Here is a 15,709-nt window from a genome sequence, read left to right on the forward strand (position 1 = left end):
CCCTCAGGCCCCAACTCCATCACTACCACATATCTACAACACACTGTGTGCCCTCAGGCCCCAACTCCATCACTACCACATATCTACAGTACTAAATCCATGTGTTTGTATGTTAACGTGTGTGTGTGTGTGTGTGTATAGTGTGTATGTTAACGCGTGTGTGTGTATAGTGTGTATGTTATCGTGTGTGTGTATAGTGTGTATATTATCGTGTGTGTGTGTATAGTGTGTATGTTATCATGTGTGTGTATAGTGTGTGTTATTGTGTGTGTGTGTATAGTGTGTATGTTATCGTGTGTGTGTGTATAGTGTGTATGTTATCATGTGTGTGTATAGTGTGTGTTATTGTGTGTGTGTGTATAGTGTGTATGTATGTGTAACGGATGTGAAACGGCTAGCTTAGTTAGCGGTGCGCGCTAAATAGCGTTTCAATCGGTTACGTCACTTGCTCTGAGACCTTGAAGTAGTAGTTCCCCTTGCTCTACAAGGGCCACGGCTTTTGTGGAGCGATGGGTAACTATGCTTCGTGGGTGACTGTTGTTGATGTGTGCAGAAGGTCCCTGGTTTGGGCGAGGGGACGGTTTAAAATTATACTGTTACATATGTTATCGTGTGTGTGTGTGTATGTTATCGTGTGTGTGTGTGTGTGTGTGTGTGTGTGTGTGTGTGTGTGTGTGTGTGTGTGTGTGTGTGTGTGTGTGTGTGTGTGTGTGTGTGTGTGTGTGTGTGTGTGTGTGTGTGTGTGTGTGTGTGTGTGTGTGTGTGTGTGTGTGTTTGCATGTCTATGTGTCCCTCTCTCTCCTCCCTCCCTTCCCTTAGTTCCCTCTCTCTCCTCCCTCCCTTCCCTTAGTTCCCTCTCTCTTCTCCCTTAGTTCCCTCTTTCTCCTCCCTCCCTTCCCTTAGTTCCCTCTCTCTCCTCCCTCCCTTCCCTTAGTTCCCTCTCTCTCCCCTCCTCCCTTCCCTTAGTTCCCTCTCTCTCCTCCCTCCCTTCCCTTAGTTCCCTCTCTCTCTCTCCCCTCCTCCCTTCCCTTAGTTCCCTCTCTCTCCTCCCTCCCTTCCCTTAGTTCCCTCTCTCTCCTCCATTCCCTTCCCTTAGTTCCCTCTCTCTCCTCCCTCCCTTCCCATAGTTCCCTCTCTCTCCTCCCTCCCGTCCCTTCGTTCCCTCTCTCTCCTCCCTCCCTTCCCTTAGTTCCCTCTCTCTCTCTCTCCTCCATTCCCTTCCCTTAGTTATCTCTCTCTCCTCCATTCCCTTCCCTTAGTTCCCTCTCTCTCCTCCGTCCCTTCCCTTAGTTCCCTCTCTCTCTCTCCTCCCTCCCGTCCCTTCGTTCCCTCTCTCTCCTCCCTCCCTTCCCTTAGTCCCATCTCTCTCCTCCCTCCCTTCCCTTAGTTCCCTCTCTCCCCTCCCCCATTCCCTTAGTTCCCTCTCTCTCCTCCCTCCCTTACCTTAGTTCCCTCTCTCTCTCTCCTCCATTCCCTTCCCTTAGTTATCTCTCTCTCCTCCCTTCCCTTAGTTCCCTCTCTCTCCTCCCTCCCATCCCTTAGTTCCCTCTCTCTCCTCCCTCCCGTCCCTTAGTTCCCTCTCTCTCCTCCCTCCCATCCCTTAGTTCCCTCTCTCTCCTCCCTCCCATCCCTTAGTTCCCTCTCTCTCCTCCCTCCCTTCCCTTAGTTCCCTCTCTCTCCTCCCTCCCTTCCCTTAGTTCCCTCTCTCTCTCTCCTCCATTCCCTTCCCTTAGTTATCTCTCTCTCCTCCCTTCCCTTAGTTACCTCTCTCTCCTCCCTCCCGTCCCTTAGTTCCCTCTCTCTCCTCCATTCCCTTCCCTTACTTCCCTCTCTCTCCTCCATTCCCTTCCCTTACTTCCCTCTCTCTTCACATCATCAGTTGCCTAGTGGCACCGTATTTTCTAAGGGACACTTTTTGACTGGACACTGGGGCTAGGATGTGCTGTTGGTTCCATAGCCGAGGGGCAGTGTAGGTCCCTGAAGACCCATAGAAGAGCTCCTCGGCACCTGAGTCCCACTTTATAATATCACACTATACATGCTATTACCAAGCCATTTCAACAACTAACTATGACTGGCACTTTCTTTCGGGGTCACATATCTGTCTTTCTCAAGTACTCTTTGACAGATTACTTTTTCAAAGTTAATCTACAATTTTGCTACCTTGCAGTTAGTCTGGGTCTATGAAACGAACTCGAAGAGAGTTCAACCCAAGGATTTGGAGTATTTAGTGTAAATATTGTGAGAGAAAGATTAAGTGAATATTTTTGATGGTGCTGTCAGGGACAAGAAGAAAGCCGAAGAAAAATGAGAGATTGGTGCTTTTATGACCCCATATGACCCTTCTCCCTGTGCCCACCTCTCTATAAAGCCCTGTGTCCAAGAGAGAGAGAAGGAGGGAGGGAGAGGGAGGCCAAGGGATATAGAGATTAGACTGAGTTTCGCTCTGTAAGTTTCTCTCTCTATAAGACTCAATTTGTCCTTCTGCCTTTTTCTCACAATTATCATAACGTGTGTGCTGTGCAGTGCGTCATCTTCCTGTACCTGTCTGTGTGTAAATGCCTGTGTGAGTGAGTAAGTGTGTGTGCATCTGTGCGCGTGCGTACACATATTTGCACAAGCCAGACTAACTACAGAGCAAAAGTATTCACCCCCCCTTGGCGTTTTTTCCTATTTTGTTCCATTACAACCTGTAATTTAAATATATTTCATATAATCATATACATAGACATGCACAAAATGTTGGTGAAGTGAAATGGAAAAAATAACCTGTTTCAAAAAATAAAAAAAAATAAAAACCGTAAAATTGGTGTGTGCATATATATTCAACCCGTTTGCTGTAAAGCCCCTAAATAAGATCTGGAGAACCAATTACCTTCAGAAGTCACATAATTAGTTCAATAAAGTCCACCTGTGTGCAATCTAAGTGTCACATGATCTGTCACATGATCTCAGTATATATACACCTGTTCTGAAAGGACTCAGAGTCGGCAACACCAATAAGCAAAGGGGCACCACCAAGGAGTTCTCCAATCAGGTCAGGGACAAAGTTGTGGAGAAGTACAGGTCAGGGTTGGGTTATAAAAAAATATCAGAAACTTTGAACATTCCACAGAGCACCTTTAAATTCATTATTAAAAAATTGAAATAATTTGATACTTAACAAACCTGCCAAGAAATCGCCGCCCACCAAAACTTACGGACCAGGCAAGGAGGGCATTAATCAGAGAGGCATTAAAGAGACCAAAGATAAACCTGAAGGAGCTGCAAAGCTCCACAGCGGAGATTGGAGTATCTGTCCATAGGACCACTTTAAGCCGTACACTCCACACAGCTGGGTTTTATGGAAGAGTGGACAGAAAAAAATAAGCAAACATGTTTGGTGTTCGCCACAAGGCATGTGGGAGACTCTCCAAACATATGGTAGAAGGTACTCTGGTCAGATGAGACTAAAATGTAGCTTTTTCGCCATCAAGGAAAACACTATGCAAAACCAACACCTTACATCACCCCGAGAACACCATCCCTACACTGAAGCATGGTGGTGGCAGCATCGGAAGGGACTGTTTGAGTAGATTTAGATGAAATTTAAAATCAATCAAAGGTGATGAGTCATATACTCTTCCCTGTCTAAATGTCAGCAGAAAAGTTTCAGTTAACTTTCCCCAAATTCCTTTCTTTCTTTCCAGAAACCCTTATTCCCTCCTAATTCTGGACATGTTTCAACTGGGTTTTCTGGGAAAACCAGAGAATTCTGGAAAAGTTCAACCAATTTTTTTTCTCTAAAAACTGAGTAAAAGTTTATTTTATATTATATATATTATATTATTTATATTTATATTTTATCTGATGTCTTGATGTTCAAGTCTTTAAACAAAATAACACTTTTAAGCTATTTAATCAAAGTGATGAATTTGTCACTAACCAGAATCTTCACTCTCTTTCCCCCTGTTTAGAAATGTGTGAGTTTGTTTGTACATTCATATGTATCTGTCTGTATGTGTCCAGGTCCCATCAGACGGGGTGGAGTGGGCTGGGCTTGGGGGCTACCCAGGAGGGGGTGGTCCTGACGGAGGGGGGGAGATCCCCTGCAGGCGCATGCGGAGCGGCAGCTACGTCAAGGCCATGGGAGACGACGATAGTCAGGACTCTGACGCCAGTCCTAAATCCTCTCCTAAAACCACCATCATCGCCCAGAGAGAGGCCTTCAGACGCTCTGTCAGCATGGACCACAGGTCATCTGCGAACAAGTAACGGGGAGGGGGGGGGGGTCATTCTATCATTTATTAAACCTGCAACGTCATTGGTGAGGATGATGATGATGAGGGTGATGATGAAGATGAGGAAGAGGAGTATGATGAGTGTTATTCTAATTTTACTCTGTGTGTGTGTTGTGTGTAGATACTCGTGTAAGCAGTGTGTAGATGCTACGCTACCATATGCTCACAACATAAGCACGCCGAAGAGTCACGCACGCTCTCGGAGCTACACGCGGTCTCTGACCAGCTCACAGGTAAGACCACACACCTTCAGAACACTGTCTGTATGTTTATTCATCTCTTCACATTTTAGCTTCCGTCCCTCTCCTCGCCCTACCTGGACTCGAACCAGGGACCCTCTGCACACATTGACAACAGCCACCCTCGAAGCATCATTACCCATCGCTCCACAAATGGCGCGACATTTAAGATTAGGGAAGACAATTTATGTATTTATTAGAGTGGCCTTATTTCTATTACAGCATATTGGATGACTGTCATTCATATTCACCCAGTTCAATGTATCAGTGACAGGTTTAGGTTACTGTCATTCATATTCCATTCACCCAGTTCAATGTATCAGTGACAGGTTTAGGTTACTGTCATTCATATTCACCAAGTTCAATGTAACAGTGACAGGTTTAGGTTACTGTCATTCATATTCACCCAGTTCAATGTAACAGTGACAGGTTTAGGTTACTGTCATTCATATTCCATTCACCCAGTTCAATGTAACAGTGACAGGTTAACAGTGACAGGTTTAGGTTACTGTCATTCATATTCACCCAGTTCAATGTAACAGTGACAGGTTTAGGTTACTGTCATTCATATTCACCCAGTTCAATGTAACAGTGACAGGTTTAGGTTACTGTCATTCACCCAGTTCAATGTAACAGTGACAGGTTTAGGTTACTGTCATTCACCCAGTTCAATGTAACAGTGATGGGTTTAGGTTACTGTCATTCATATTCACCCAGTTCAATGTAACAGTGACAGGTTTAGGTTACTGTCATTCACCCAGTTCAATGTAACAGTGACAGGTTTAGGTTACTGTCATTCACCCAGTTCAATGTAACAGTGATGGGTTTAGGTTACTGTCATTCATATTCACCCAGTTCAATGTAACAGTGACAGGTTTAGGTTACTGTCATTCATATTCACCCAGTTCAATGTATCAGTGACAGGTTTAGGTTACTGTCATTCACCCAGTTCAATGTAACAGTGACAGGTTTAGGTTACTGTCATTCACCCAGTTCAATGTAACAGTGATGGGTTTAGGTTACTGTCATTCATATTCACCCAGTTCAATGTAACAGTGACAGGTTTAGGTTACTGTCATTCATATTCACCCAGTTCAATGTATCAGTGACAGGTTTAGGATACTGTCATTCACCCAGTTCAATGTAACAGTGACAGGTTTAGGTTACTGTCATTCATATTCACCCAGTTCAATGTAACAGTGACAGGTTTAGGTTACTGTCATTCACCCAGTTCAATGTAACAGTGACAGGTTTAGGTTACTGTCATTCACCCAGTTCAATGTAACAGTGACAGGTTTAGGTTACTGTCATTCATATTCACCCAGTTCAATGTAACAGTGACAGGTTTAGGTTACTGTCATTCACTCTGTTCAATGTAACAGTGACAGGTTTAGGTTACTGTCATTCATATTCAATCAAGTTCAATATAATAATGACAGGTTTAGGTTACTGTCATTCATATTCACCCAGTTCAATGTAACAGTGATGGGTTTAGGTTACTGTCATTCACCCAGTTCAATGTAACAGTGACAGGTTTAGGTTACTGTCATTCATATTCACCCAGTTCAATGTAACAGTGATGGGTTTAGGTTACTGTCATTCACCCAGTTCAATGTAACAGTGACAGGTTTAGGTTACTGTCATTCATATTCACCCAGTTCAATGTAACAGTGATGGGTTTAGGTTACTGTCATTCACCCAGTTCAATGTAACAGTGACAGGTTTAGGTTACTGTCATTCATATTCACCCAGTTCAATGTAACAGTGACAGGTTTAGGTTACTGTCATTCACCCAGTTCAATGTAACAGTGATGGGTTTAGGTTACTGTCATTCATATTCACCCAGTTCAATGTAACAGTGACAGGTTTAGGTTACTGTCATTCACCCAGTTCAATGTAACAGTGACAGGTTTAGGTTACTGTCATTCACCCAGTTCAATGTAACAGTGATGGGTTTAGGTTACTGTCATTCATATTCACCCAGTTCAATGTAACAGTGACAGGTTTAGGTTACTGTCATTCACCCAGTTCAATGTAACAGTGATAGGTTTAGGTTACTGTCATTCACCCAGTTCAATGTAACAGTGACAGGTTTAGGTTACTGTCATTCATATTCACCCAGTTCAATGTAACAGTGACAGGTTTAGGTTACTGTCATTCATATTCACCCAGTTCAATGTATCAGTGACAGGTTTAGGTTACTGTCATTCACCCAGTTCAATGTAACAGTGACAGGTTTAGGTTACTGTCATTCACCCAGTTCAATGTAACAGTAATGGGTTTAGGTTACTGTCATTCATATTCACCCAGTTCAATGTAACAGTGACAGGTTTAGGTTACTGTCATTCATATTCACCCAGTTCAATGTATCAGTGACAGGTTTAGGATACTGTCATTCACCCAGTTCAATGTAACAGTGACAGGTTTAGGTTACTGTCATTCATATTCACCCAGTTCAATGTAACAGTGACAGGTTTAGGTTACTGTCATTCACCCAGTTCAATGTAACAGTGACAGGTTTAGGTTACTGTCATTCATATTCACCCAGTTCAATGTAACAGTGACAGGTTTAGGTTACTGTCATTCACTCTGTTCAATGTAACAGTGACAGGTTTAGGTTACTGTCATTCATATTCAATCAAGTTCAATATAATAATGACAGGTTTAGGTTACTGTCATTCATATTCACCCAGTTCAATGTAACAGTGATGGGTTTAGGTTACTGTCATTCACCCAGTTCAATGTAACAGTGACAGGTTTAGGTTACTGTCATTCATATTCACCCAGTTCAATGTAACAGTGACAGGTTTAGGTTACTGTCATTCACCCAGTTCAATGTAACAGTGACAGGTTTAGGTTACTGTCATTCATATTCACCCAGTTCAATGTAACAGTGACAGGTTTAGGTTACTGTCATTCACTCTGTTCAATGTAACAGTGACAGGTTTAGGTTACTGTCATTCATATTCAATCAAGTTCTTTATAATAATGACAGGTTTAGGTTACTGTCATTCACCCAGTTCAATGTAACAGTGATGGGTTTAGGTTACTGTCATTCACCCAGTTCAATGTAACAGTGACAGGTTTAGGTTACTGTCATTCATATTCACCCAGTTCAATGTAACAGTGACAGGTTTAGGTTACTGTCATTCATATTCACCCAGTTCAATGTAACAGTGACAGGTTTAGGTTACTGTCATTCATATTCCATTCACCCAGTTCAATGTAACAGTGACAGGTTAACAGTAACAGGTTTAGGTTACTGTCATTCATATTCACCCAGTTCAATGTAACAGTGACAGGTTTAGGTTACTGTCATTCATATTCACCCAGTTCAATGTAACAGTGACAGGTTTAGGTTACTGTCATTCACCCAGTTCAATGTAACAGTGACAGGTTTAGGTTACTGTCATTCACCCAGTTCAATGTAACAGTGATGGGTTTAGGTTACTGTCATTCATATTCACCCAGTTCAATGTAACAGTGACAGGTTTAGGTTACTGTCATTCACCCAGTTCAATGTAACAGTGACAGGTTTAGGTTACTGTCATTCACCCAGTTCAATGTAACAGTGACAGGTTTAGGTTACTGTCATTCATATTCACCCAGTTCAATGTAACAGTGACAGGTTTAAGTTACTGTCATTCATGTTCACCCAGTTCAATGTATCAGTGACAGGTTTAGGTTACTGTCATTCATATTCCATTCACCCAGTTCAATGTAACAGTGACAGGTTTAGGTTACTGTCATTCACCCAGTTCAATGTAACAGTGATGGGTTTAGGTTACTGTCATTCATATTCACCCAGTTCAATGTAACAGTGACAGGTTTAGGTTACTGTCATTCATATTCACCCAGTTCAATGTATCAGTGACAGGTTTAGGATACTGTCATTCACCCAGTTCAATGTAACAGTGACAGGTTTAGGTTACTGTCATTCATATTCACCCAGTTCAATGTAACAGTGACAGGTTTAGGTTACTGTCATTCACCCAGTTCAATGTAACAGTGACAGGTTTAGGTTACTGTCATTCACCCAGTTCAATGTAACAGTGACAGGTTTAGGTTACTGTCATTCATATTCACCCAGTTCAATGTATCAGTGACAGGTTTAGGTTACTGTCATTCATATTCCATTCACCCAGTTCAATGTATCAGTGACAGGTTTAGGTTACTGTCATTCATATTCACCAAGTTCAATGTAACAGTGACAGGTTTAGGTTACTGTCATTCATATTCACCCAGTTCAATGTAACAGTGACAGGTTTAGGTTACTGTCATTCATATTCCATTCACCCAGTTCAATGTAACAGTGACAGGTTAACAGTGACAGGTTTAGGTTACTGTCATTCATATTCACCCAGTTCAATGTAACAGTGACAGGTTTAGGTTACTGTCATTCATATTCACCCAGTTCAATGTAACAGTGACAGGTTTAGGTTACTGTCATTCACCCAGTTCAATGTAACAGTGACAGGTTTAGGTTACTGTCATTCACCCAGTTCAATGTAACAGTGATGGGTTTAGGTTACTGTCATTCATATTCACCCAGTTCAATGTAACAGTGACAGGTTTAGGTTACTGTCATTCACCCAGTTCAATGTAACAGTGACAGGTTTAGGTTACTGTCATTCACCCAGTTCAATGTAACAGTGATGGGTTTAGGTTACTGTCATTCATATTCACCCAGTTCAATGTAACAGTGACAGGTTTAGGTTACTGTCATTCATATTCACCCAGTTCAATGTATCAGTGACAGGTTTAGGTTACTGTCATTCACCCAGTTCAATGTAACAGTGACAGGTTTAGGTTACTGTCATTCACCCAGTTCAATGTAACAGTGATGGGTTTAGGTTACTGTCATTCATATTCACCCAGTTCAATGTAACAGTGACAGGTTTAGGTTACTGTCATTCATATTCACCCAGTTCAATGTATCAGTGACAGGTTTAGGATACTGTCATTCACCCAGTTCAATGTAACAGTGACAGGTTTAGGTTACTGTCATTCATATTCACCCAGTTCAATGTAACAGTGACAGGTTTAGGTTACTGTCATTCACCCAGTTCAATGTAACAGTGACAGGTTTAGGTTACTGTCATTCACCCAGTTCAATGTAACAGTGACAGGTTTAGGTTACTGTCATTCATATTCACCCAGTTCAATGTAACAGTGACAGGTTTAGGTTACTGTCATTCACTCTGTTCAATGTAACAGTGACAGGTTTAGGTTACTGTCATTCATATTCAATCAAGTTCAATATAATAATGACAGGTTTAGGTTACTGTCATTCATATTCACCCAGTTCAATGTAACAGTGATGGGTTTAGGTTACTGTCATTCACCCAGTTCAATGTAACAGTGACAGGTTTAGGTTACTGTCATTCATATTCACCCAGTTCAATGTAACAGTGATGGGTTTAGGTTACTGTCATTCACCCAGTTCAATGTAACAGTGACAGGTTTAGGTTACTGTCATTCATATTCACCCAGTTCAATGTAACAGTGATGGGTTTAGGTTACTGTCATTCACCCAGTTCAATGTAACAGTGACAGGTTTAGGTTACTGTCATTCATATTCACCCAGTTCAATGTAACAGTGACAGGTTTAGGTTACTGTCATTCACCCAGTTCAATGTAACAGTGATGGGTTTAGGTTACTGTCATTCATATTCACCCAGTTCAATGTAACAGTGACAGGTTTAGGTTACTGTCATTCACCCAGTTCAATGTAACAGTGACAGGTTTAGGTTACTGTCATTCACCCAGTTCAATGTAACAGTGATGGGTTTAGGTTACTGTCATTCATATTCACCCAGTTCAATGTAACAGTGACAGGTTTAGGTTACTGTCATTCACCCAGTTCAATGTAACAGTGATAGGTTTAGGTTACTGTCATTCATATTCACCCAGTTCAATGTAACAGTGACAGGTTTAGGTTACTGTCATTCATATTCACCCAGTTCAATGTATCAGTGACAGGTTTAGGTTACTGTCATTCACCCAGTTCAATGTAACAGTGACAGGTTTAGGTTACTGTCATTCACCCAGTTCAATGTAACAGTGATGGGTTTAGGTTACTGTCATTCATATTCACCCAGTTCAATGTAACAGTGACAGGTTTAGGTTACTGTCATTCATATTCACCCAGTTCAATGTATCAGTGACAGGTTTAGGATACTGTCATTCACCCAGTTCAATGTAACAGTGACAGGTTTAGGTTACTGTCATTCATATTCACCCAGTTCAATGTAACAGTGACAGGTTTAGGTTACTGTCATTCACCCAGTTCAATGTAACAGTGACAGGTTTAGGTTACTGTCATTCATATTCACCCAGTTCAATGTAACAGTGACAGGTTTAGGTTACTGTCATTCACTCTGTTCAATGTAACAGTGACAGGTTTAGGTTACTGTCATTCATATTCAATCAAGTTCAATATAATAATGACAGGTTTAGGTTACTGTCATTCATATTCACCCAGTTCAATGTAACAGTGATGGGTTTAGGTTACTGTCATTCACCCAGTTCAATGTAACAGTGACAGGTTTAGGTTACTGTCATTCATATTCACCCAGTTCAATGTAACAGTGACAGGTTTAGGTTACTGTCATTCACCCAGTTCAATGTAACAGTGACAGGTTTAGGTTACTGTCATTCATATTCACCCAGTTCAATGTAACAGTGACAGGTTTAGGTTACTGTCATTCACTCTGTTCAATGTAACAGTGACAGGTTTAGGTTACTGTCATTCATATTCAATCAAGTTCTTTATAATAATGACAGGTTTAGGTTACTGTCATTCACCCAGTTCAATGTAACAGTGATGGGTTTAGGTTACTGTCATTCACCCAGTTCAATGTAACAGTGACAGGTTTAGGTTACTGTCATTCATATTCACCCAGTTCAATGTAACAGTGACAGGTTTAGGTTACTGTCATTCATATTCACCCAGTTCAATGTAACAGTGACAGGTTTAGGTTACTGTCATTCATATTCCATTCACCCAGTTCAATGTAACAGTGACAGGTTAACAGTGACAGGTTTAGGTTACTGTCATTCATATTCACCCAGTTCAATGTAACAGTGACAGGTTTAGGTTACTGTCATTCATATTCACCCAGTTCAATGTAACAGTGACAGGTTTAGGTTACTGTCATTCACCCAGTTCAATGTAACAGTGACAGGTTTAGGTTACTGTCATTCACACAGTTCAATGTAACAGTGATGGGTTTAGGTTACTGTCATTCATATTCACCCAGTTCAATGTAACAGTGACAGGTTTAGGTTACTGTCATTCACCCAGTTCAATGTAACAGTGACAGGTTTAGGTTACTGTCATTCACCCAGTTCAATGTAACAGTGACAGGTTTAGGTTACTGTCATTCATATTCACCCAGTTCAATGTAACAGTGACAGGTTTAGGTTACTGTCATTCATATTCACCCAGTTCAATGTATCAGTGACAGGTTTAGGTTACTGTCATTCATATTCCATTCACCCAGTTCAATGTAACAGTGACAGGTTTAGGTTACTGTCATTCACCCAGTTCAATGTAACAGTGACAGGTTTAGGTTACTGTCATTCACCCAGTTCAATGTAACAGTGATGGGTTTAGGTTACTGTCATTCATATTCACCCAGTTCAATGTAACAGTGACAGGTTTAGGTTACTGTCATTCACCCAGTTCAATGTAACAGTGACAGGTTTAGGTTACTGTCATTCACCCAGTTCAATGTAACAGTGATGGGTTTAGGTTACTGTCATTCATATTCACCCAGTTCAATGTAACAGTGACAGGTTTAGGTTACTGTCATTCACCCAGTTCAATGTAACAGTGACAGGTTTAGGTTACTGTCATTCACCCAGTTCAATGTAACAGTGATGGGTTTAGGTTACTGTCATTCATATTCACCCAGTTCAATGTAACAGTGACAGGTTTAGGTTACTGTCATTCACCCAGTTCAATGTAACAGTGATAGGTTTAGGTTACTGTCATTCATATTCACCCAGTTCAATGTAACAGTGACAGGTTTAGGTTACTGTCATTCATATTCACCCAGTTCAATGTATCAGTGACAGGTTTAGGTTACTGTCATTCACCCAGTTCAATGTAACAGTGACAGGTTTAGGTTACTGTCATTCACCCAGTTCAATGTAACAGTGATGGGTTTAGGTTACTGTCATTCATATTCACCCAGTTCAATGTAACAGTGACAGGTTTAGGTTACTGTCATTCATATTCACCCAGTTCAATGTATCAGTGACAGGTTTAGGATACTGTCATTCACCCAGTTCAATGTAACAGTGACAGGTTTAGGTTACTGTCATTCATATTCACCCAGTTCAATGTAACAGTGACAGGTTTAGGTTACTGTCATTCACCCAGTTCAATGTAACAGTGACAGGTTTAGGTTACTGTCATTCATATTCACCCAGTTCAATGTAACAGTGACAGGTTTAGGTTACTGTCATTCACTCTGTTCAATGTAACAGTGACAGGTTTAGGTTACTGTCATTCATATTCAATCAAGTTCAATATAATAATGACAGGTTTAGGTTACTGTCATTCATATTCACCCAGTTCAATGTAACAGTGATGGGTTTAGGTTACTGTCATTCACCCAGTTCAATGTAACAGTGACAGGTTTAGGTTACTGTCATTCATATTCACCCAGTTCAATGTAACAGTGACAGGTTTAGGTTACTGTCATTCACCCAGTTCAATGTAACAGTGACAGGTTTAGGTTACTGTCATTCATATTCACCCAGTTCAATGTAACAGTGACAGGTTTAGGTTACTGTCATTCACTCTGTTCAATGTAACAGTGACAGGTTTAGGTTACTGTCATTCATATTCAATCAAGTTCTTTATAATAATGACAGGTTTAGGTTACTGTCATTCACCCAGTTCAATGTAACAGTGATGGGTTTAGGTTACTGTCATTCACCCAGTTCAATGTAACAGTGACAGGTTTAGGTTACTGTCATTCATATTCACCCAGTTCAATGTAACAGTGACAGGTTTAGGTTACTGTCATTCATATTCACCCAGTTCAATGTAACAGTGACAGGTTTAGGTTACTGTCATTCATATTCCATTCACCCAGTTCAATGTAACAGTGACAGGTTAACAGTGACAGGTTTAGGTTACTGTCATTCATATTCACCCAGTTCAATGTAACAGTGACAGGTTTAGGTTACTGTCATTCATATTCACCCAGTTCAATGTAACAGTGACAGGTTTAGGTTACTGTCATTCACCCAGTTCAATGTAACAGTGACAGGTTTAGGTTACTGTCATTCACACAGTTCAATGTAACAGTGATGGGTTTAGGTTACTGTCATTCATATTCACCCAGTTCAATGTAACAGTGACAGGTTTAGGTTACTGTCATTCACCCAGTTCAATGTAACAGTGACAGGTTTAGGTTACTGTCATTCACCCAGTTCAATGTAACAGTGACAGGTTTAGGTTACTGTCATTCATATTCACCCAGTTCAATGTAACAGTGACAGGTTTAGGTTACTGTCATTCATATTCACCCAGTTCAATGTATCAGTGACAGGTTTAGGTTACTGTCATTCATATTCCATTCACCCAGTTCAATGTAACAGTGACAGGTTTAGGTTACTGTCATTCACCCAGTTCAATGTAACAGTGACAGGTTTAGGTTACTGTCATTCACCCAGTTCAATGTAACAGTGATGGGTTTAGGTTACTGTCATTCATATTCACCCAGTTCAATGTAACAGTGACAGGTTTAGGTTACTGTCATTCACCCAGTTCAATGTAACAGTGACAGGTTTAGGTTACTGTCATTCACCCAGTTCAATGTAACAGTGATGGGTTTAGGTTACTGTCATTCATATTCACCCAGTTCAATGTAACAGTGACAGGTTTAGGTTACTGTCATTCATATTCACCCAGTTCAATGTATCAGTGACAGGTTTAGGGTTACTGTCATTCACCCAGTTCAATGTAACAGTGACAGTTTTAGGTTACTGTCATTCACCCAGTTCAATGTAACAGTGATGGGTTTAGGTTACTGTCATTCATATTCACCCAGTTCAATGTAACAGTGACAGGTTTAGGTTACTGTCATTCATATTCACCCAGTTCAATGTATCAGTGACAGGTTTAGGTTACTGTCATTCACCCAGTTCAATGTAACAGTGACAGGTTTAGGTTACTGTCATTCACCCAGTTCAATGTAACAGTGATGGGTTTAGGTTACTGTCATTCATATTCACCCAGTTCAATGTAACAGTGACAGGTTTAGGTTACTGTCATTCATATTCACCCAGTTCAATGTAACAGTGACAGGTTTAGGTTACTGTCATTCATATTCCATTCACCCAGTTCAATGTAACAGTGACAGGTTAACAGTGACAGGTTTAGGTTACTGTCATTCATATTCACCCAGTTCAATGTAACAGTGACAGGTTTAGGTTACTGTCATTCATATTCACCCAGTTCAATGTAACAGTGACAGGTTTAGGTTACTGTCATTCACCCAGTTCAATGTAACAGTGACAGGTTTAGGTTACTGTCATTCACCCAGTTCAATGTAACAGTGATGGGTTTAGGTTACTGTCATTCATATTCACCCAGTTCAATGTAACAGTGACAGGTTTAGGTTACTGTCATTCACCCAGTTCAATGTAACAGTGACAGGTTTAGGTTACTGTCATTCACCCAGTTCAATGTAACAGTGATGGGTTTAGGTTACTGTCATTCATATTCACCCAGTTCAATGTAACAGTGACAGGTTTAGGTTACTGTCATTCATATTCACCCAGTTCAATGTATCAGTGACAGGTTTAGGTTACTGTCATTCACCCAGTTCAATGTAACAGTGACAGGTTTAGGTTACTGTCATTCACCCAGTTCAATGTAACAGTGATGGGTTTAGGTTACTGTCATTCATATTCACCCAGTTCAATGTAACAGTGACAGGTTTAGGTTACTGTCATTCATATTCACCCAGTTCAATGTATCAGTGACAGGTTTAGGATACTGTCATTCACCCAGTTCAATGTAACAGTGACAGGTTTAGGTTACTGTCATTCATATTCACCCAGTTCAATGTAACAGTGACAGGTTTAGGTTACTGTCATTCACCCAGTTCAATGTAACAGTGACAGGTTTAGGTTACTGTCATTCACCCAGTTCAATGTAACAGTGAC

The 15,709-nt window shown here is 40.9% G+C and overlaps 1 protein-coding gene across 1 annotated transcript in view; it reads left to right on the forward strand.

The window, feature by feature from the left end:
- Positions 1–15,709, forward strand: part of LOC124023218 (disks large-associated protein 3-like) — a gene marked incomplete at its 3' end in the record, with an annotated part of 109,359 nt that overhangs the window by 54,799 nt on the left and 38,851 nt on the right. Inside the window, exons 3-4 of the mRNA XM_046337749.1 lie at positions 4,009–4,250; positions 4,402–4,513. Of these exons, the coding sequence (XP_046193705.1) occupies positions 4,009–4,250; positions 4,402–4,513 (354 nt within the window). The remainder of the gene's footprint in view (positions 1–4,008; positions 4,251–4,401; positions 4,514–15,709) is intronic.

This window comes from Oncorhynchus gorbuscha, unplaced genomic scaffold (genome assembly GCF_021184085.1).
Source record: "Oncorhynchus gorbuscha isolate QuinsamMale2020 ecotype Even-year unplaced genomic scaffold, OgorEven_v1.0 Un_scaffold_1556, whole genome shotgun sequence".
NCBI classification, from domain to species: Eukaryota; Metazoa; Chordata; class Actinopteri; order Salmoniformes; family Salmonidae; genus Oncorhynchus; species Oncorhynchus gorbuscha.